The sequence below is a fragment of the Manis javanica genome, chromosome 1 (assembly GCF_040802235.1).
Source record: "Manis javanica isolate MJ-LG chromosome 1, MJ_LKY, whole genome shotgun sequence".
NCBI classification, from domain to species: domain Eukaryota; kingdom Metazoa; phylum Chordata; class Mammalia; order Pholidota; family Manidae; genus Manis; species Manis javanica.
Window position 1 is genome coordinate 104,034,696 of NC_133156.1, and position 21,931 is coordinate 104,056,626.

At 44.9% G+C, this 21,931-nt stretch overlaps 1 protein-coding gene across 1 annotated transcript in view; it reads right to left on the minus strand.

The window, feature by feature from the left end:
- Nucleotides 1-18,566: 18,566 nt before the first annotated feature.
- The window catches only part of ZSWIM6 (zinc finger SWIM-type containing 6), a 183,676-nt gene continuing 180,311 nt past the window's right edge, over nucleotides 18,567-21,931 (minus strand). The window contains exon 14 of the mRNA XM_017680528.3: nucleotides 18,567-21,269. Coding sequence (XP_017536017.2) covers nucleotides 20,407-21,269 — 863 coding nt within the window. The 3' untranslated portion in view covers nucleotides 18,567-20,406. The remainder of the gene's footprint in view (nucleotides 21,270-21,931) is intronic.

The following is a 21,931-nucleotide window of genomic DNA, read 5'->3' on the forward strand; positions in this document are numbered from 1 at the left end:
AGCAGTCTTCTATCTCAGGGAGCACTAATTCTGCAGCTTCCAGTGTCTCCACCCTTCCCCATTTCTGGGGAAGGCCCCACCCATCTAGGAGGTGCTTTATCCTAGACCTGTTTCCCACTAAGGCCTCCCCAAGTGGAAGCCCCATGGATAGGGGCTCCTGGGTGAAGCTACACCCTCTACTGCTGCAGCCACCAGGGCCACCCCACCATCCAAAGGCGGGGTTTCAGGTATCTCCCCACCATCTCTAGGGGCAGCCTGCCCAAGGGTTGCACCCATGAAGATTTTGGGTTCAGAGGTCCTGCTGACTACCACCAGGTGTAACTCTAGGGGGAAATAAGTTCCCAGCCTAGAGCAAACTACCTTTGAAGCCAAAATCAGTCAAAGGGAGAAATAAAGTGGGAGAAACCCATTTATTGCTTGCAAGCAGTGATCCACTTCTGCTCACCCATGTCTCTCAAGAGCCTGCTCTCCACACAACCTCTCCAGTCCAGATATGCCCTCACTCCCGCTTGGAATCACCTATTGATATGGAGATAGACTGCTTCTCTCCACCCCTTGGAAACACCTATTGATACTGAGATGAACTAAGGCCAGGCAAGAGATTCTGTAAATATTGCAATTTTACCCACAAGGCTCCACAGTGCAAATTATCTGGTCAAAAATTACGAAGTCCTGAGGTTGAGAAAACCTGGGCTAGTGCTTGGAGGGAGGGCAGGGATGGTAAATGGGTAAATTGGAACTAGATTCTGAAGGGCCAAGCTAAGAGGTTTAATATCTTCTGTTGCTGTAAGAATGATCTAAAGTGAGCCAATCCTGGGAGATTGGAGACTTTTGGCATTGCCCATTCATACATTCTTTCACTCGGCATTTATTAAAGACACAATGAGTATCTATTATGGTTTAGCTCCGTGCTAGTCACTGGGAGGTAATGAGGAGTTAAACAGACCCAATCCCTACCCTTGAGGGTTTTACAGTCTAAGTGGAGAGAAATGCTATTTGAATAATCCCACAAACGGTAAGTGCACACTAGCAGGTACAATGAGAGATAGGTAGGTACAATGAAGCAACAGTAAGGGAGCTTGTAAGCCCGGGGAAAGGAGATCCCAGGGCAACATACCCCTAAAAAACAAAATTAGTCAAAGGGAGAAATAAAGTTTAAAACCCATTTATTGCTCACAAACTGCAGTCCCAGGCTGTCTTTCTTCTCTGCTCAAGCAGCAAACACAACACCAGCGCCCCCTCACCTCAGGTACAGATAAGCCCTCTGTTGCCCAGGTAATTACCCATTGATATGAAGATGAACTTCTCCACCCCGGAGGAAAGATGCAAATGCACTAAAGCCTACTTGTTTACACCTCTGAATGCCTGTTGATATGCAGATGCACCAAAGCGAGGTGAGAAATTCTGGAAATGTTTCAATTTTACCCACAGAGCTACAGGAGTATATGACAATGAGGGTTGGTCAAGGGAGGTTCCAAAGAGAAGAGAAAGAGAGGTTTAAGCCATGGTCAGAAAGATGAAGAATCCAGGCATGCGGTGACATAAGTCTTTTCTGGGCAAAACAAAAGAGGATGAACCAGTTCAAGATGAGTTGAGGAAGCAGAATCCACAGGACTTTGTAGGACTTGCTTTGGTGAGCAGGGAGAAGCCTGGGCCCCACCTGGGTTCTGCCTGCAGGCATCCGTGGTGGTGGCCATAACCAACGTGGGGAATGGCAGAGGAAGGGCAAACTGGGGGCTCAGAGTGGCACGTGAGAGCTGCTGAGAGACACCTTTCCAGGATGTATTGGTTGCCCGCACCCTTTGGGGCCATGACCCACCGAAGTTACCCAGTGACAAGCCACCTCTTGCACTCTCATCTTATTTCATTTCGACCTTGTTGCTGGAAGAGCCCTTAGATGTGAGGCCCACCTCCATGGGAAGCCCCTAATGCCAGGAGGGCTGGGTGATTTTTGCCAAGTCCCCCCAGCTGGTTAAGTGGTTCAGCCACAGCTAATCCAAAATCTTCAGGCCTGAATACCCAAGAGTGAAAGCAGAGCCCTACCTTCCACCCTCCCGCAAAATTTCACATTCCCCAGACCAAGGCACCCTGACCAGTTCTCCGGCCAGGGCAGCTTGGGTTGAATGGATTTGGAAGCATTTCAGCCCTACCTTGCTGCTTCTCTGCAGTGAGGTTCCTTGGGGAGGCTGATGTTCAACTAGGAAGCAAGCTCAGATTGAGGCTTGTGAATTCTGCTGGCAAGAAGGCACTGACAGCTGCCTGCCGTTCGGACTGGGGCCTGAAGGCTGACTGCCTGCAAGGTGTTTGCTTGTCTAGCCAGTTGTTAAACAGGACTCTTCCAGTCTCTAAGCGCTGCCTGAGGCCTCCAAACTGAGAACAGTGGATGCTCAAGCCACACCCTCCAGAGTGAGGTGTTGGTCATCTAGCAAAAAGCCTTCTCTTATCCGTAGTCTGGAGGCAGTGATGGGCCAAGGCCAGCGGGAGAAGCAGTTTGAATGCAGAAGCTGCAGAGGCTAGTAGGAAGGACTTCTTTCCAGTGGTCAGACTGTGTCAGAGGCTGTCTACTCAGGAGGTGGGGTGAGTGAAGATGCAAGCAAGGAGACCTCTCTAGAGGGGAGCTTGATTCATGTCTCTTGGGATTAGGAAGGACGCATAGACTGATCTTGACTCAGACGCGGAAGGTGGCTGAGGCGGGAGGCAAAGCTGTGGCTAGGTGAGGTGGTGCCCGCATCCAGAGAGGCCCCAGGGAGGTACCGGCCTCAGAGGGCGGCAAGGAGGAAGGGGTGCCGGCTCAGGGCTGGGCTTCTGGAAACCAAGAGGTGGAAGGAAGCATGCTAGAGAAGCACTGCCCAGGGCAAGTTACTGCAGATGGGAGACTCCTAGGGGTGCGAATACAGCCAGACTATACATGAGATTATAACGTCACCTTCCGATTCTGTGCACTTTTTCTCAGATCACTCCTTTCGCGTAGAAAGGGTCAGCAAGAGGATAAGAGAAGAGGTCAAACGGGAGGCCCTGTGGGCTTCCAAGAGAGGGAGGGAGGGAGGGAGGGTGTGTGTGTGTGTGTGTGGCTGTGGCTGTGTGTGTGTGGCTGTATGTGGGTGTGTGGCTGTGTGTGTGTGTGGCTGTGTGTGTGGGTGTGGCTGTATGTGGGTGTGTGGCTGTATGTGTGTGTGTGTGTGGCTGTGTGTGTGTAGCTGTGGGTGTGTGTGGGTGTGGGTGTGGCTGTGTGGGTGTGGGTGTGGCTGTGGCTGTGGCTGTGGCTGTGGGGGGCAGGCAGGGACCAAGATTTGAAATATAAGAGTGAATAGAGCTTTTATTTAGATGTACTGATTTTAATATCTGTGGATAATTAAACTACTCTGGATGATGAAACTGAGCTTGAATGGAAAAGCCATGTGACCATGCAGAGCTGTGGAAAAAAGAACCAGGGTATAGCCCAAAGTTACACCTCACTGAGTCCAAGTCAGGAGATAAACTGGTTACATTTATTCAGAGAAGCCCAGAGCCTCCCCTGGACTGGGTGTACTCTGGCTGGGTGCTGGAGCAGAGCAAGGGCCTTCCCAGTGTCAGAAGGAAGGGCCCAATGTCCTGGGACACCCTATGGCCTCTCAGTATCAGGGGCCCTGCTCAGAAGCCATGTCACTGAGCCCTTGGCGAGGAAGATGAAAGTCCAGACTGGGTGAGCCAGAGGGAAACCCCAGGCCTCCCAACTGCAGCCAAGCTCAGCCCACCAGAGCCTCCCTCTGGCTCACTCCCAGGCCAGGATGTTTGCCTTTCCTCCCTTCCCACAGGGAGAGCTGAATGGAAATGGCCTTTCTTCCCTCATGCTGATGAGTATGTGCTGGCAGTGAGCCTTTCCAGCATGCATTTCCTTCCCAGGGAAGCTGATGCCTTCACAGATGAATTCCTTGCCTTGACACCAAGAGGAATGGCTGCATATCTCTTCCCATTGAGGCTCCGTCTGTTCTGGGTCCTATGAGAACAATGCCTGGGGCCACTTTTGTCCCAACAAAGCAGGAACTGGCCAGCTTAGTGCTCAGGGAATGGCCTGCTCAAGAGTGGAAATCCCCCTCTGCCTGCAGGGCTGCAGCTGCTCCATCCCTGGGAAGGGCTGGGCCTGGGGAGGTCAGGGGCACAGAGAGGAGCAGCCAGATATGACCAGGCTTTTAACAGCAACCTCTGCTGAAAGCCAGATATGAGTCTCTTATTCTGATCAGCAGTGTGACCGTGAAGAACTGCCTTAACATTTCAGAATCTCAATCCCTTGACCCATTAAGTAAGGATAATTATGTGAAACTCAGGTACTGTTGGGGTGATTAAACAGAAAAAAGCATGGAAATGATGGAACCCTGCAGGCACATAGAAGGCATGCAGTACACTTTGCTAGCCTCAAAATCAAAGCCCCACCTCCCTTGGCAGGCTTGCTTGCTGCCCCATGTTATGCAGGCATGCCTAACAGCTCCTCATCCCAGTGGCTGTTCTCCAAATGCTGTGGGTGGGAGCTGTAAAGACAGCTGGCAGCCAGGTGGAGGGTGGTGTTAGCGCTGGCTACCGGCAGCCAGTCACAAGTCCACAGCCGAGGGCTGGACCTTGTCATTCCAGCTTCACAATCAGTCTTCTTCTATGTCCTCGGGGGTCTATCTTGATGGTGACTTAAATAAACCAACTGTAATCACATGTGGCCCATGGATAAGCTAGGCTGGCGATGTGTTGATACTAAGGGGAGAAGGTGGGAGAGAATGAGGCAGTCCCTTTCCAAAGTCCCGAGTGCTCAGAACACCCCGTCAGCAAGGTGCCGATGGCCCCCGTTTGGAGGTGTTCTCCTTGGCGTAGGGGAACACACAGGCCATTTTTCTGCAGCACACCCATTTTTCTGAGTCCCTTGCAGAAGGTAGCCTCTCAGATACCTTCTTCACGTGTGTTAATGCCACTGATTATGCCACTATGAGGGAGATGTTTCTACAAGTGGGGGAGGCCTCTCATTAGGTGCTGATTTAATTAGCACAGTTTTCACAGCCTCCACTGGTGGAGTGAGGAGCCCTGGGGCCCAGTCTCCCAAGACCTCAGATCATGCCAGCTGTCTGCCCTGAGAAAGCTTCTGGGCCCCGAGGATCTCTAGCCCACTAGAAGGAGTGGTCCTCCCCTCGGGATCAGATGCCATAATAACACCACATCAGGGTCTGGCTGCCTTCAAGCCATTATTTCACGTGTGCTATTATTTCACATAGTGGACTGTGCGGGAGGGTGGGACTAGGGGGCCAACTCAGAGCAAGAATTTGGGGGCCAGGGGGCAGCTGCCTTAGAAGAACTTAAAAGGATAAAGAAGAGAGTTCAGATCAGAGGCTGCTCAGAACCTCAGAAAGGATCCAGTTTGGTGTGAGGTTGTCTGGCTGAACTGTGCTACTGGAAATGAAGTGTATCTTGCCAAATTCCAACAATAGTCAAATTATGTCCCCTGAGTCATTTTTATGTCCTTATTGTTCAATCTTTGGTCCACGGGTAGGAATTCCAAATACCAGACCTCACCCCTATGGGGCTTCCCCAGGTGGGCAATAGGCTCCAACCCTGGGCCTGGGGTACAGCCCAGAAGCTCACCTGGCAACAGCCTGGTGGGTGTGGGTGTGCAGGCCCAGCGGTGGCCAAAGTCAGTGTGTGGTGTGTGGCATTTCAGACAGCTGGAGAGCTCCAGAATTGACTCCTAAGTCACTCCCAATGAAGTAAACTGAAAGGATGCCCACCAGTCCCCAAGAGCCTATTCAGCTTTACACATGAGGGTCTGTCAAAGGGTCCCAGTGACAGAGAAAGACTGAAGGAGTGCAGGAGCCACACTAGATAGGAAAGGCTAGTCTGTGAGCCACCTGAAGCCCTGACCCCTCTGGGTCCAGTCTGGGTAGGCACCCATAATCAACACCTTTCTTCTGAAGTAACTGAGGTGTCTTTGCTTCTTGATACAGCAGAAGACTTCATTCAACCGTCTTCAGCCAAAGGCTGAGAATGCCCTGAACACACAGCAGCTTCCCATGCTGCGCCACTGGAAGCTGAGTATAAGACGCCTCTGTTTACTGAGCACCTCCTCTACTCCAGAGCCTGAGAGATAGGCCCTCTTCGCACACTTGTATTCTTCAATATCACCAGAACTAGGTCGATATTATTAGCTCCATTTTATGAATGGGGAAACAGATTATCAAAATGACTTAAAAAAAACCCATGGCTAAAGCAGACAAAGACAAATGCCAAATGACTTCTCTCATTTGTGAGTTAAAAACAAAGCAAAACAGAAGGAACAAAACAGCAGCAGACTCATAGATACCAAGAAGGGACTAGAGGTTACCAAAGAGAAGGGGCTGGGAGAGGGTGGGTAGGGAGGGAGGGAGAAGGGGATTAAGAGGCAGTATAATTAGCAATCACAATATAGGTAGGTCACAAGGAAGGCAGTAGAGCACAGAGAAGACAAGTAATGACTCCACAGCATCTTACTATGCTGATGGACAGTGACTGCAATAAATAATATGGGTGAATGTTGAAACCAAAGTGTTGTTTATGTGAAACCATCATAAGATTGTGTATCAATGATACCTCAAGTAAATAAATAAATAAATAAATAAATAACCCATGGATAGAATCTCATACATTACTAATGGAAATGTAAAATGGTTCAGCAATCCCTGTATACTATATACAATTCCTGGGCATGTACCCCAGAGAATTGAAAACATATCTACACAAAACTTGCCCATGAGTGTCCATATAGCATTACTTACAATAACCACAAATGGAAACAACCCAAATGTCCATCAGCTGAAGAATAGATGAACAAAATGTGATGGAACATACAATGGGATATTACTCAACAATAAAAAGGAATGAAATTCTGATACATACAACATGGATGAAACTTGAAAATATACTTAGAGAAAGAAGACACACAAAGGACTACATTTGATTCCATTTATATTAAACATCTAGAATAGGGAAATCTATAGAGACAGCAAGGATCAGTGGTTACCTAGGGCAGGAAGTGGGGAGAATTGGGGAGTGACCATTAATGGGTATGGAATTTCTTTCTGGAGTGATGAAAATGTTTTAAATCAAGAAAATGGCTGCATAACTCTGTAAGATATACTAAAAGCCCTGGATTGTACACTATAAATGGATGAATGTTATGGCATGTAAATTATATCTCGATAAAATTTTTTTAAAAATCACATGGCTTGTTGAAACCCAAGGGATATCTGTGCCTACAAAGAAAACTTAATGCTTAGGCTGCTTTTGGAAGGAGAGCAAACCCAGGGTTAGCTATGCATTATGGTAGAAGGCACAGAGCTCTGGCAATAGGGAGATCTGGGCTTGTGTGACCTCAAGCAAGTTATTTAGGCCTCCTGTGTCAATTTCTAAAACTTTCATGAGGATGACACAGCCTGTTACAAGTTCCTGTTCAGACTTGTGGTTGACTATATGTTAATTATATCCTCCAATTTCCTAGAGGGGGGACTCAAAAGAGCAAGCCAGGGTCCCAGCCCTGAAAAGGAATGAGGGCATGAATCATAAGACCACAGCAGAAATTAGGAATGGGGATAAAGCTGAGGCCCGTGTAGGAGTTCTATAGCCATAACCTCTGTGGCTCCATGCGAGGATTCAGGCTTAGGAACAACTCTGAGGTTCAAGACCTGGGTCCAGTCAGCTACCAAGTAATGATGCAGAGCCTCGGGCTGGGGCCCTTTGAGATAGCAAGCGCCTCTTGGCCCTGAGCATGCCTGGGTATGCAATTCACAGGAGACCTGGGGAGACCACTGAGCAGGAGGGCGTGGCAGGTTGCAAATGCACGGCTGGAAGGCAAGACTTTTTCGGAGCAAAAACAGGGAGACGCTGGGTAACCCCAGCCCTTTAAAGATTTCCACATCCCAAATGGCCATTTGAATCTATAAAGGCCTATTTCATTGTCGTGAAATGGTCCAAAACATGCCATAGGGATGGGAGAAAGAAGGTGGCCCTACTTAGGCTATCTACAGCTTCACAGCTTTTCCTTCATTCACTTATCTCCAAAGATCCTCTTCCGAAATCCAGATTCTAGGCCAGTGGCCAAAGAACACTCTTTGTTCCCCTGGATCTCAGAGGGCAGAAGAGGAAGCAGTACCTCTGAGTCCAGTAGGCAAGCTTTGTGAATCCTTTTTCTACAGTGTTCTTAGCACTAGTCTTTTTTTGAAAGAGAGACAGGGAAAGAAGAGAAAAAATATATAGGTGTATAGTTAAAACATCAGCTCCTGACTTTCAATTCAGTCAGCCCACTTAAGATTCAGGAATAGTACCATGCTTAGTCATGTAGGAGAAGTGTAGCTACTAATAAATACCTCACAGGATCGCTGTGGAGACGGAGTAAGATGGTGACCAGTTGAAACAGACTGTAGCTTTGGAGTTGGGTAGAAGAGGCCTACATTTGAAACCTTCTTAAACCTCCAACACTATCCCCAGAAGGCTGTTAGGAAACAGCACTTGGAAAATGCCTGGTGCAGGGTCTGGCGTCAATAAATGGAAGGGATGTGAAGAGCTTTTCTGGAGATGGGCGCAGTCATAGGTCCTGCCCACATCGTCCCCCAGGGGCTGTGCAGGTCAGGCCACCACGGTGTGACTGAGGAGAGGCCAGGTGCATGCGGCCTGGAAGGACCTAGAAGACCCCAGTGTGCAGGAAGCCAGAGGAGAGCTGTTGGACATGTAGGTGGCTTAGTCTGGCAACCTTGTGCCAAGGACAATTTTGGCTCCAGATCTCTGAACTGAGGCAGTTTCTGTCCTGGCTGGAAGCTTCCAGCGGGGGGAAACATGACTCCCAGGTTGCCTTCAGCAGAAACCCAGATGCTCCATCCGGGGAGCCAGTCACCTGCCAGGAGGAGGGTACATCCCAACACATGAGTTTACAGGTACGAGAAGGGACTAAACAGCCAACCGAAACCAGCAATGCTCAGGCTCACTTGGCAGTGGCCGCCCCATCCAGCCTATTCAGAAAGTCCAGAATTCTGCAAGACGCATAGACATTCAGTGATCTGGGACAATTCACCAGCCAACTCTTCTCCTGCCTCAGTCTGAGGCTCCTATTGAGCCCTTAGATTCAATACTAAAGAAGGAGGCCACTGTTTGCATCCCGAGTCCTTTGTGCAGACTGTCCCTGCCTCAGAGGGTTGCAGACCGTCTGCAGAGAAAAAAGACAGTTGGCGGGGATTAACTCTCTTTGTGGACCTCTGCTTTGCCCCAGCCTTCTCTGATGACAAGCTCTTCTCCCTCCAGTCCTGCACATTCATCTCAGAAGAAGAGAGGAGAGGAGAGGTTGTCCTATCGGGGCAAAGGGAAGCTGGTGGGAGGGGAGAGGTGTAGTGGCGGGGGAGGGGATGGATGAGGACTAGGGAGGACACATTTTTAACAAAAGGTGATTCTCACCAGGGCCTTAAAGTTTCTATGGTGAGAAGAAAATGGTGCGTGTCCCTTCAGGCAGGGCTAGAGTGGTAACTGGGGACCAGCGAAGGTTGCTCAGAGCCGAGCTAACTGTGCCAAAATGGAGCAACCCAGCAAAATCATTCCAAAAGCCGTGTGAACCTGAGGCTCACGAAGATGTAGCAAAGCCTCAGCTAAATGTATTAATTAGCTAATATAAGCATATGGCAAAGAATTCTGAAGAGTGAAAAGTAAGTCTCCCTCCTATTTCTGTATCCTAACCAAGCAGATTCCGTCTCTGGAAGTCAGCATTATTAACAACTTTATGTATATTCTTCAAGAGATAATCTAAACATCTATAGGCAGATATTCATATATATAAAATCCTCCCTATCCCATAAATGATAGTACACTGTACATATTGTTCTGACTTGTTTTTTCCCCCTACTTAATTTATCTTGCAAACTCTTGATAATTCTAAATGTTTGCGATTAAATATATTTATACTATTGTCATTTATCTCCCTGAAAAAATACCATTTGACCTCCATCTCTAAAATGTTTGGCCAAGTGTGTTTGCTTTCCTTTTTTTCTTCTAGAACCTTGGTGAAATACACTATTTCTGCATTGAAATGGGGTATGACACTTACATTCTGTATTACGGCAGTAATTTCCACAGATGTTTTAATTCTATGTCCTACAATTGTATGGATTCAATGCCTACTACCATTTTTTTGCCAAGATTTTTCCTCTGACCTCTTGGTTAATTAATTAACCAAAACTTGCCTTGTAGTTTCTTCCAAAGCTGGTCAGCATTGCTGTGGATCTCACTTATTTGAACTGTCTTCTGCTTTTATATTTGATCAACATGTTTGCTGGATATAAAATTTTTAGATTCCTCACATTGTCCTTCCATGATTTGAAAAGCCATTGGCCATCGTTGTGGAGAAGCTTCCTATCAGCTTGACATTTCTCCCTATACAGGCAGCTTTCCCTCTTGGTTAGCACACACGAGAATGCTTCCCTTATCTCTGAAGTCTAGTTCCTTCACTATGATTTGATGCTTAGTGTGTTATCAGTTTTTCTGGGGACATTACGTCCTTCCTTAGTAGAAATTCAAGTCTCTTTCATTTCTGGAAATATTCTTGAATGTTATCTTGGAGTATCTATTTTCTTCTTTTGGCTTGGCCCTCTTCTATAGGGATGCTGTTTATGGATCTCGTTTGGCTGGCATCCCTATCGATCGTTTTCATGTTAGTCTCGTCAAACTCTTCTTCATTTCTAATTCACTTTGCTTGCTCCTAAGTCTTTTTCTTGTGTCCCTTTTGTATTTTCATCAGTGTTTTTTTCTTTTTGGGCTTATTCCAACATGGGATCCATTTCTCTCTGTCTCCTCCCTGGACTCTTTTAGCTCCTGGGCCACACAGTGTGGTAGTTAAAAGTGAGGGCTCTGAAGTCACGGTTTGAATCCACTTAATCAGAACATAACTCTGGTTAAGTTACTTGGCTTTTGGCGCTTCATCTTTAAATTGAGTAAAATGAGAACATTTACCTTATAAGGCTGTTGTTAGGACTAATGGGTTAATACATAAAAGCACTCTGAACCATGATGGGCACATTTTAATGTCTGTTTGTGAATTAGCAAAAGGCGATCATGATGATGATAACAGTAATACTACTACCACTGCTAATAATAACTCTATCTCCTCTCCGAGCTCTTGTGTCTCTGCTTTGAGCTCTTCTATCAACTTATAACATTTTGCGATTCATGGTGATATGGTCAAAATTTTCATCTGCTTGCTGTCCACTTCTTTCTGTTGCCTATTTCTTGTTATTTATTTTTCCTTACTCCTTTCCTCATGTTTTTCTTCTAACATGCCTCTATAGATCCTGTCCTGATTCTTTTAAAATTATTATACATCTTTCCCAGAGGCTGGTTCTTCATGGACCAGCCTTTGGCAGGCGATTCCCATGGCAGGCAGGCCCCCTGGGTTTTAGACCAGCTGGAATACTCCGCACTATCACAGCTGTGTATGTGACTGAATTATTTTGTCCTTCATGGAAATCAGCAGTTACAAGACGTGTACTGTTTGAAGTCTCTTCCCCATCTTCTCCAGCAAATTAATTGCCTCCTTCAAAGATGATTTGTGTGTGGTCCTCATTCAGTCTTACATCTCTGCCCCTTGCTGTTATCAGCTGGGACCAGAGGAGCTCCAACCACCCGCTGATGTGCCTCGTGCCACTGATTCAAGTAACAGGCAGGCAGTTGAGCCCTGTAGGGGATGTGAGAGAACTCTGCTCTTCCAGGATTGTGGGAGACGTGCAGAGGGAAGCTTCCTCCCTGACGGTGTTCCCATACCTCTGAGGGGCTTTGCTCTCTTTGGCTGCCCTTCCTCATGTATTATATGGCCAAGGTCATAAGACGCCTCCTAGTTTGAATCCAGGAGGGAATCTGACTGTTTCCTGCTTTCCTCTCTGCCTCTCGTGGGGTTGTAGCCTCGTAACTTGTCAGAGGAGAGGGCAAAGTCCTAGCAAAGCCTTTGTCTCCAATAGCACTGATGAGTTCAGACCCCCTCCTGCAGCCATGCTGGGGGAGGGAGGCCTCAGAGGACCTAAGCTGCTCACTGGGAAATCCACCTTTCCTGTGGAGCAAAGCCCCCCTCACCATGGCTTTCCATGATCACTCAGAAATCCAGAGCTTGCTCTTTTTGTAATGAAGCATTTTTACCATGTTATACAACTTCTTTATTAAGCTTGTCTGCTTCACAAGTGTAACAGTCTCTGCAGAGCTTTAACTGGAGAAGGTGAGCCAGGCACTTTCTTTTGGTGCTGCACTGTTAACAGGCTGTGTTCACTCACTGACCAGCAGGCACTGAACCGTCCTCCCCTTGGAGTTACCCGGACCAGAAGCAACAACTGGTAATAGTCCGATAAGAATACTTTTTAATGTGTCCTTAATTAAAAGAAGAAAAGCATCTGAGAGCTTGTGGTTTCCTTTTCACTGCACACGACCAGGGTCAGAAAGGGACTCCTGAGTCACCGAGTCAGCAAGGTAGAAAGTCATTCGTTATCCGGTGGGGAATATGGCTGGTTGGAAATGCCTTGCAATTCCAGGAAGCCACTTTCTCTATGGCGGTTCTTGTGCACAGTGGGGCCGTCCCACCAGAAAGGCCTCAGAAGGAATAAACCACTGCCTCAAAGACATTGGCTTTATAAAGCCTGTGGTGGAACTTTGGGGCTGTCAAGAAAGAGGCAGTTGAGAAGATCACCAAGATAAAGAGAGATGCACTGCACCCACATCAGGGTCACCCCAGTCCCCATCAGGAAGTTCACAAAAGCCTGGAGGACCCAAAGGGTAAAGAAACCTTGACTGAATTCTCTGCCTAGCAGTTTAAATGTTTTCACACATCATCAGTTCTCAGTCCTCCAGATCTCCGAGAGTGACAGCAATCAAAATGGATTTGGGGGATTTCATCCACAAATTAAATTTACTGGCTCCCAATACAGAAGCTCAGTGGCTTTGCCTTGCAGCCAGGCAGGGGGCCTGAGCGTTTGTGGTATGACATGTAAAAGACAGAAAGCATTTGAGCATCTGGCACAGCTGAATGGTTTACAAGTAGACACAGGTGCACGTTCAGCTCTGGAGCCAGGGTGGGCAGGGCCATCTGAAACTGTTTGGGCCACTTAGTGTAACTTAGGTGCTGTGTACAGGGGCTAATATATTGATTGCCACAGGAAGCCATCCCTGTCAAAAATTACGTTCCAAAAGAGCTCTTCTGCTGAATGTTTTCTGGTCTTTACTTGGGGTTTTCACCCAGGGACAGCTCCCCAAGTCTAGCCCATCTATGTGCGCCACACTCCCTGACCCAGAGGACGGAGCAGCTTCTCTGGGGGACACGTGGGAATCAGAGGGACGTGTTCATGTGAAGAGCTGCCGGCAGAGGGGAAGGCAGGTTCTGATGTCTGTGGCGGTCTGGCAGCCCATCCCCAAGCCTGCTCTTCCTAGCCCAGCTAATTTCTTAATTGACCCTTACGTAAACTTGGAAATGTTGGATATGAAGGCAAAATAAAAATGACTTTCATACAGGGCTTCCTAACACAGATGCCTCAAAATCACTGGGTCTGCCCTGGGGTCCAGGAGCCAGCTTGTCTGATGGGCCCTCAGGGGGCTCTGACGCTGATGGCGCTGATAAAACACTGCTGTACAATTTGATTCATAGATTAAGATGAATAAAACATATTTTGTTAATGTGAAAAAAAATTAATAAGCTTGTCCTCCCCTTCCACTGTCTGCTCCTAGCCACTTAGTAGTGACACAGCAGGATTGAGATCAGACAAACTGGACCCAGAGATGGAGAAGGTAGATGTGTTCTGGACTCCCTAGCTCTAGACAGTTAGGTGAGCCTTTACACACACACACGAACATGAAAGTGTGTTTCCTTGGCTCAAATGGAGATACAGTTCTACAGTGGAGATATCCTGGTCCTGTTGCTCTAGCGAGTAGAAACTAGAGAGTTTAAAGAGTTCAACCCACCTTGCTTCATCCATTTTAAGATTCATTGCGGTATTTTTTCCTTGAGGGTCAGAACAGTGTCATATATCTCTGGGTCCTCTACAATCCTGAGAACATAGTACATGCCCGATAAACACTATCTTTAATTCCATGAGAAGCAGTAGAGCATGATTGCTTATGAATGTGACTTTGGAGCCAGTTGCCTGGGTTTGAATCTGCCACTTATCAGCTGTGTGGATTTGGACAACCTTTCTGTGACTCAGCTTCCTCATTGGTAAAATGAGGATAAACGTAATATATGCCTAATAATAGAGCTGTTGTGAGGAAAAATTGGTTAATATAAAGTACATAAACAGTGCCTGACAGTAAATGCTACATGTGCTTGCCATCATTATGATGATATTATGGTTACTGGTGATAATAACCATAACATAGGATAGGACCAAAGGGTGCTATTGGCCCCTAACATTTTTTTCAGTACCTGTAATGTGCACATTGCACTAAAGTGGAAGCAATGTTCAAAGTGTCCTGGAGTATATTTCATCTTTTCTATATTTTGTATCCCTTAAGGGAACATAGTCACAAGGCAGCAGCCCATTTAAAAACCATCCACGGAGGAAAAGCAAAATTCCTTTCTATGTGCTTATGTTAGAAGGTCCCACACCCTTCAAGTTAGGGTTTATCAGTGGAGCTGAAGGTTTTTTCTGATTGTTAAGACACTCAGTGAAAAAGGCACTTTCTTTCATACTTCTCCCTACCTGGAGTAGAAAGCTATCTCATTTGACTCTGATGCAGAGAAGAAAAGAGGCCGTTTTCTTATTTTCAGATGGGGCCTCTGTAGAGGGATATGATTTCTATCATACCACAGGGTTATGAGACCTGTGAACATCAATTACCAAAACACACCTCACATTTTATGGCATATGTGAGCATTTAGGAAGTCACATTTCTACTCTTTCAAATTTTGTTATGTTTGAAAATTTCAAGATAAGAGTTGGGAAAAGGAAAACAAGAAAAATAAAAATAACAGTAAGGTGGAATAGGGGCCCTTATACCCTTACCTGACTTTTCAGCAATCTAAGATTCTCCAAAAGGCAGAGACATAAAATTTTTGCCAAAAGATAGCACAGGGTAGAAATCAAAATATTCATAAGACAGTTATACTTGTAAGGCTGTGTATTTAAAAGCTGCCCATCAGTTAAGATATTATTGTTCCTGGCATAGAAGACACCCAAAATGATGTTTGAATAATTAAAAATGAATCTATTTTCTCTGGAATCTCCCATCCCAGTAAACAGGACCCCCTGCTCGGCGGTGTCAGCGCCCTCTGACACTCCTTCCCTTACATCAGGGGCCAGGCCATGATGGGGTCTCCCTTGGGATTTTCTAAACAGGGACTAAGAGAATACAGTCCTTCTCCAGGGTAGAACTGTTGAGATATGAGGACCAGAAGCTGGTTTCCTATCTGTGGAGAAACTATTCAAGAGAATGCAGTCAACAAGCACTGAGAATTCTGGAAGAAGCCACCGTTTAGGTCAGGAAGATGAGGACAGGCAGGCAAAGGTCCAGGTCACTCTCATATCCAGTCAGGGAAATGAACATCCTTACGACTCTATTTTGGATCAAATTATATTCATTCACTCCCTCTTTCTCCTGAATGAATTCCTACTTGAAAGCCCCACTTGGACATCTTAAGTTATCTCAAATTTAATGTGTTCAAAGCTGAACTTCTGACCTTCCTCCCAAAGCTTGCTCCCCTGCGTCTTCTCCACTTCAGTTGGGCAACTTCTTCCTTCCAGTCGCTCAAATTAAAAAATTTGGAGCCATTTTTGATGCCTCTCTTTCACATGCCACATCTAATATCAGGAATGCCTCAACCTTGTTGGATATGCAGATTCGAACTACTTGTCACCATCCCCCCTGACCCCACAGGTCCAAGCTCCATCATTTCTTTTTGCCTGGATTATTCTAACAGCCTCCTAACCATACGGCAGCCATGAAGTGCTTCTCATTTCACAAGTCAAGAGCATGATTCCTCTACTTTGGCACCTTCAAATACAGAGTAAAAATCTTCACCATGTCCTTCATGCCCCTATAGGAATAGAAATGGAAATGAAATTTTTATTCCTTCTAACTCTCCCACTCTTCAGCTTTATCTCCTCCGTCTGCCCACCTCACCATCCCTCCACCCCAATCGGCCCCAGCCAGTCCTGTTCCTTTGCTTATCTCAGACAAGGCAAGCACATGCCCACACGCCTACCTCAGGCTCTCTCTCACTTGCTGTTCCTTCTGCCTCAAATACACATCTGCCAGATATGAGCATGATCAGCCCTCTCCAATCTCCTCTGGCATACTTCCCATCAGAGGAGTCTCTCTGCCCATCAGTCTAAAGTAGCACCCACCCCTTCCCCTGCTCTTCCTGACAACACCTATCACCAGTGAATACATTATTTATGCCTTCCCCCGCCTAGAAGATATGCTCCTTGAGAAAGGCATTTTTGTTCATTACTTGTCTTCTGAGCACCTAGAACCATGCCTATCACATGGTAGGCACACAAAAGATGTTTGATCAAACCTCTCAGAAGTCTTCTGATACATCTCACAATTTCTTTCACCGAAGCTAGCTTGAATGGGCCCTCATACTGGTGTAAAACAGTTCATCTTAAATTGTACCCCAGTTACATTTTTCACTAAAATGTTATCAGATTATGCAAGTCCCCCCCCCACACCTTCTCCCTGTCTTCTGACCTTAATTCCTGAAACAGCTGCCATTTAACAATTTTTTTCAGCAACTTGGAAACGGTTCCATTTTCCTTCGCTACTTTATTGTACTACAAATTTGTGACTGGAGTGACTTATCTTTATTTAACTGACTTAATATTTGAAAGTAATGAAACATTCATTACCCCCCCTGAAACTATAGCCTCTGTTCTCAAATGAAATCACAAATCAAAAGCAGAAGAATTCTATAGTCCAGGTCTCACTTAGGAACAAATTCTCTTGACTTTAAATTCAATCTTGGTCATTTCTTCCTGCTATTCATCTTCTAACAATCACAGGACTGTTTCTAGCACTGGCCCAGTGGAAGGTCAGAAAATACGTCCACATCAAATCAGTTTGTCTATCTGGCCACTGTCCTCACCAAGAGGATGAAGTCATGGTGGTTCAAGAATGTTGGCGATGATGAAGATGAGAATGTGAGTCCAGCTGGCTGGCACTCTTGGTCTCCAGCTCTTTTCCAAAGGCCCATCGTAACTGCAAGATCTCTCTGCAAAGACGGTCCATGAGCACAGAGCAATTTTCTGTCAGGGAACATCGTAAACTCTTGGCTACCCCATCACTTTTGTTCTTCTTTGCTGCTACTCCTCCTGATGTTTAATAAGTCCACTTCATTATGAGACGTCCCAGAGTTTTAAGACCCACATGAATTTATATTTACTATTAGGGAGCATCAACTTTCAAAACACTAAAAATAAACTTGCAAAAAAGAACCAACCCTCACACCATTTCATAGTTTTTATTTCTAGGTATTAATGGGATTTTAAAATGTTACCATGGACTCTTAACTTCTACCTATTGACTTAACCTCTTAGCATTTGGAATCTACTGCCAAGACAGGATGTCAAAGAATAATTTTAAAATATTCTAAATATTCTGAAAATTGTATCTTTAAAAACATTTGTCAATCTCGCTTCTGGGTATATAGCCACAAGAATTGAAAGCAGAGTATCAAAGAGGTATTTGTACATCCATGTTCACATTAGCCAAGAGGTGGAAGCAACCCAAATGTCCATCGATGGTTGAATAAACACAGCGTGTGGATACATACAACGGGATCCTATGCAGCTTTAAAAATGAAAGCCTGTCACATGTTTTAACATGGATGTACCTTGAAGACACTATGCTAAGTGAAATAAGCCAGTCGCTGAGGGACAAACGCTCTATCATTTCATTTGTATGTGGTCTCCAAGGTACTCAAATTCATGGAAATAGGAAGTAGAGCAGTGGTGCCCAAGGTTTGGGGGATGGGGGCAAATGGAGGCTGTTTAATGGGTCTAGTTCAGTTCTGCAGGATGAGACAGTTCTGGCAAACACGTAAGTATACTCAATGCTACTGAGCTGGACACTTAAACACAGCAAAGATGGTAACTTGTATGATGTTTTTTATCACATACACATCACAAACGTATTTGCATATAGATCTTTGATGGAGATGGGGTGGGACTGATGTCTATGTGTATGTAACATTTACCCCTTTATAACCCAATTTCCTTTTAAACCACACACACAGAAAACCTCTCAAAAACTCAGCATTTATTAAATATATTGAGCATCTTAGATTATAGCTTATTAATTAGGGAGGAATGACCAAGTATACAGACTGAGGAAAAACTGGCTATTCTGTCCCATATTTTATTTTTGTCATGATCTGATTTCTGTCTGTCTTCTTCACCAGACAATGAGACCCAGTGTCTGGTTTTGTTCATTCTATCTCCAGCGTCTAAATAACAGTACATAAGTATTTACTGGATGAACGAATATAGTATTAAACACTTGGAGATGTGGTATAACTTAGATCTATAATCACCAAATTCAAGTATAACAAGACATATACCATAAAGGAGGCAGAATCAACTTTCAAAAAACTAATTTTAATTAAAACAAAAATTGTTGATCATTAACAAGTTTATAAAACAGTGATTTAGTTACATAAATAAATTGATATCAGTGTATCAAATCTTAATTACTTTCAACTTCATGAGCATGTTTACATGGGTGATGAAGTACAACCTTTTTTTTTTCTTTTTACCTATTATAATAAATAAAATGGAGCGCATGAAATAGTTCTTCTAAACAAAAATACCTACAAACATACCTCTAGCATGTTCTCTAATGAAGGGAACAAGAGACACTGGACAACTTTTGCACCAAAACATAAAAACTGTTTTTAAAAGCACAAGGTTATAGAACCATCAGCTAAAGTAAAGACACTATACTGTAACCAAAGTTGGTATTTAATAATATAATGAACAGTTTGGTAGTTAGATCTCCAGTTTGGTTATTTTAAAGCATTAAGACAAGGCAAGATAGAAGGCTGCTTTTGTTTTGAGTAATTCTAGAGAAAATAAAATATATTTAAAAAAAAAAGAAAGGAAACTGAAAAGTAGAACAGTCATACCTACACAACTTTCTGTCCTGCACAAAGTCAAATACCTATGCAGAATAGATATATAATATATATATGTTATTTGTGCACAAAGGTTAGCTTATTATTAGCTCACTGCAAAGGCGTAATGTATCATATGTCAATTGTTTTGGAAAACATTTTGCGTTTTGTGTCAAAAGGATATTCTTTTAAGTTTCCTAGGCTAGGAGGCACGAACCCCAATTCCGGCATACTGTATATTCCTAATGCTAAGGCTTGCTGCTCTGGCTGTGTATCTTGTTGTCCCTCTTTTTCTAGTGCCTGTTTCAAGCATGTGTGGTGTAGTGGTTGGTGGTGGTGGTGTGTGTGTGTCTATGTGTATACATATATATATGTACACATGAGGCGTATACATGTATACACATATATAACTTCTCCCAGTAGATCTCAGTCCAGCCGTGCAATCCATAAGGTGGCTCTGCACAGATGCCCAGCATGAAGTTCACTGCCTGAGCCAACCCTGAAGCAAGGCGCACTTTTAGTCCTTCTAATAGGTTTTATCTCAGTTTTTTTGTTTTTCTTTAAAACCAAGCTACTGCAGCTTCAAGTATTTTGCATTACATAGAATATTTTTTATAAATTAGTTAATGTTATATTTTCAATATTCAGACATATACTATAATATATATACAGTACAATAAATGCTCTCATTCTTTTTTTAATTTTTTTGGATAAATCCCTGAGAATGTATGTTGACAGTCGCTAAGTTTCCACATGCACAAGCGTCGTGTGCCATGCTTCTGGACGAACAGCACTGCAAAGCCACGTGGGTCAGCCTTTTAACTATTAGTATTTCATTTTGTTGGTCTGTATAATATGCTGAAAATGCAAAGATGAGTTACAAAGGAGTAAAGCTGAATCCATTCGAGGTACTTATCACAGGATGGAGGTGTTTTGTTTGGTTTTTAAAGCCATTTCAATTATTTTTTTTGAGGCTGTGAACGTATACAGAAAACAGGAGAGCTATGTGGACTTTTGCCACTTGACAACATATACTCAGTGTAAACCAAACCTTTTTAACCTCTCTCTCATACAAAACCAAAAAATCAAAATAAAAAAAGGCAATAAAATAAAAAGAAAGAAAGAAAAGGGAAAAAAATTAAAAACACACAAACTTTCACAACATGACAATTTAGTCTGCGAACGCAATATAACTATACACATATAATACCGGTGTGGCTCTGTTCTTTAAGTTAAAAAGGGTACAAAGGCAGGCTCAAGTAAAAACAAACCCCCCCCCGCCCCCCCCACTCATCCAAGTCCTATCAGCCAAACCTCTCCCGAACCAACATCATCAGTTTCTTTTTGCCTTTGTAAATTTGTTTCAGGTTGTCAATAAACTGTGTAAACTGAATGTGTCCATCATGCGCCATTAAGAAGGTCTCTCGGGCCTTGCTGAGGAACTCGATAAATTCGCTGTAGTGCCGAGGACTGATGTGCGTGAGTCGCGAGTGTGTGGTGTTGATGTAGGCCCCAATTGTGGCATCCAAGAGTTGCCTCAAGGGGGCTTTGTCCAGTGACATGAGCTTACCAGAGTTCCTCCTTCCATGAAGTCCCACCATGCCAGGGGTGGTCAGAGTGCATCTGCGCAAAATGTCTGACAGTACCGTTGCACACTTGACACTTTTGACCACCAGAGGTATTATAGCTGCAAGCTCATTTTTACCAAGGGAGTGGCTGAGTGCACAGGCCCACAAAACGTCGTTAATGGCAGGGTGTGTGTCCTGATTGTAGCTCAGGTTGAGATGGGTCATGGCCAGGGTGGCCAGCTTGTAGGCCCTCATGGGGTACCCGCGGTGCTCCATGTACCGTGCTATTGTAAAGAGCTGGGTGTAGCTCATGCCGGTTGTAGCAGCATCGAGGACAATTTGGTATGCCGTCTCAAAAGCTATGTGATCCTTTTCACACAGGGTCAGCGCAGAGAGAGCACAGTTCTGAGGGTCCTTCATGGCACACTGCAATGCGAGTGTCCGGGCACTGCTGGCCAGCTTTTCCTGCTGGTGGCAGTCCAGGTGGAGACGGACAATGGTGCTGTTAGACATCACAGTAGTTGCAACTATACTTGTGGCCTCAGTGGGAGTAAAGAGTGTAAACCAGCTCTGCATGATGCTGTCCAGGGCATAAACACCTGCAAGGAACACAGAGCAGCTCCATTACTGACGAGGAGGCTGCCTGGAGTCTTGCCTGTTACCACTTTACAACCAATGCTCACATCACAGGACAGAAGCTAAGCCACAAAGTCCTGTCAGGTAATGTGCCTGGGAGTGACCTTTTAGAATAAGATCATTATAGACTGTTATTCAGTGAACTGCCTGAGAGCAGCATGAGCATCCTCAGTAGCTGGTATCTGCACTGTGCTGCTTGCCATTTCCAAAAATGGCTTTTTGCTAATGAGTTCTGGTTTACCAGGGCCTCCTGTCAGTTACCCACTACAGAACTTGAGTCAGAAAAATTACGACCCTCAGCAAAACAGGGAGTTTTTATGTAGTGTAGGTGTATATGTGTAAGTTTAAAGTACATAAAATACAAACTGATTAAAAGACACACAAACCAGCATGAAAATGTGACCCACAATCAGGAGAAAAAAAGTCAACAAAAAGCAGACTGACAGATGACTCAGCTGCTGGAAATGGCCTACCAGGCCTTTAAGACAACATTTAAATACACAAGGAGCCTCAGCTGTAAGAAAATCCTAACTGTGAGTGACTTAAAGGAGAGGTACTAAATCTCAGAGAAATTAGGTGAACACTTGGAGGAGTAGGGGAGTTGTGCGGTGGTAGTTCTTCAACT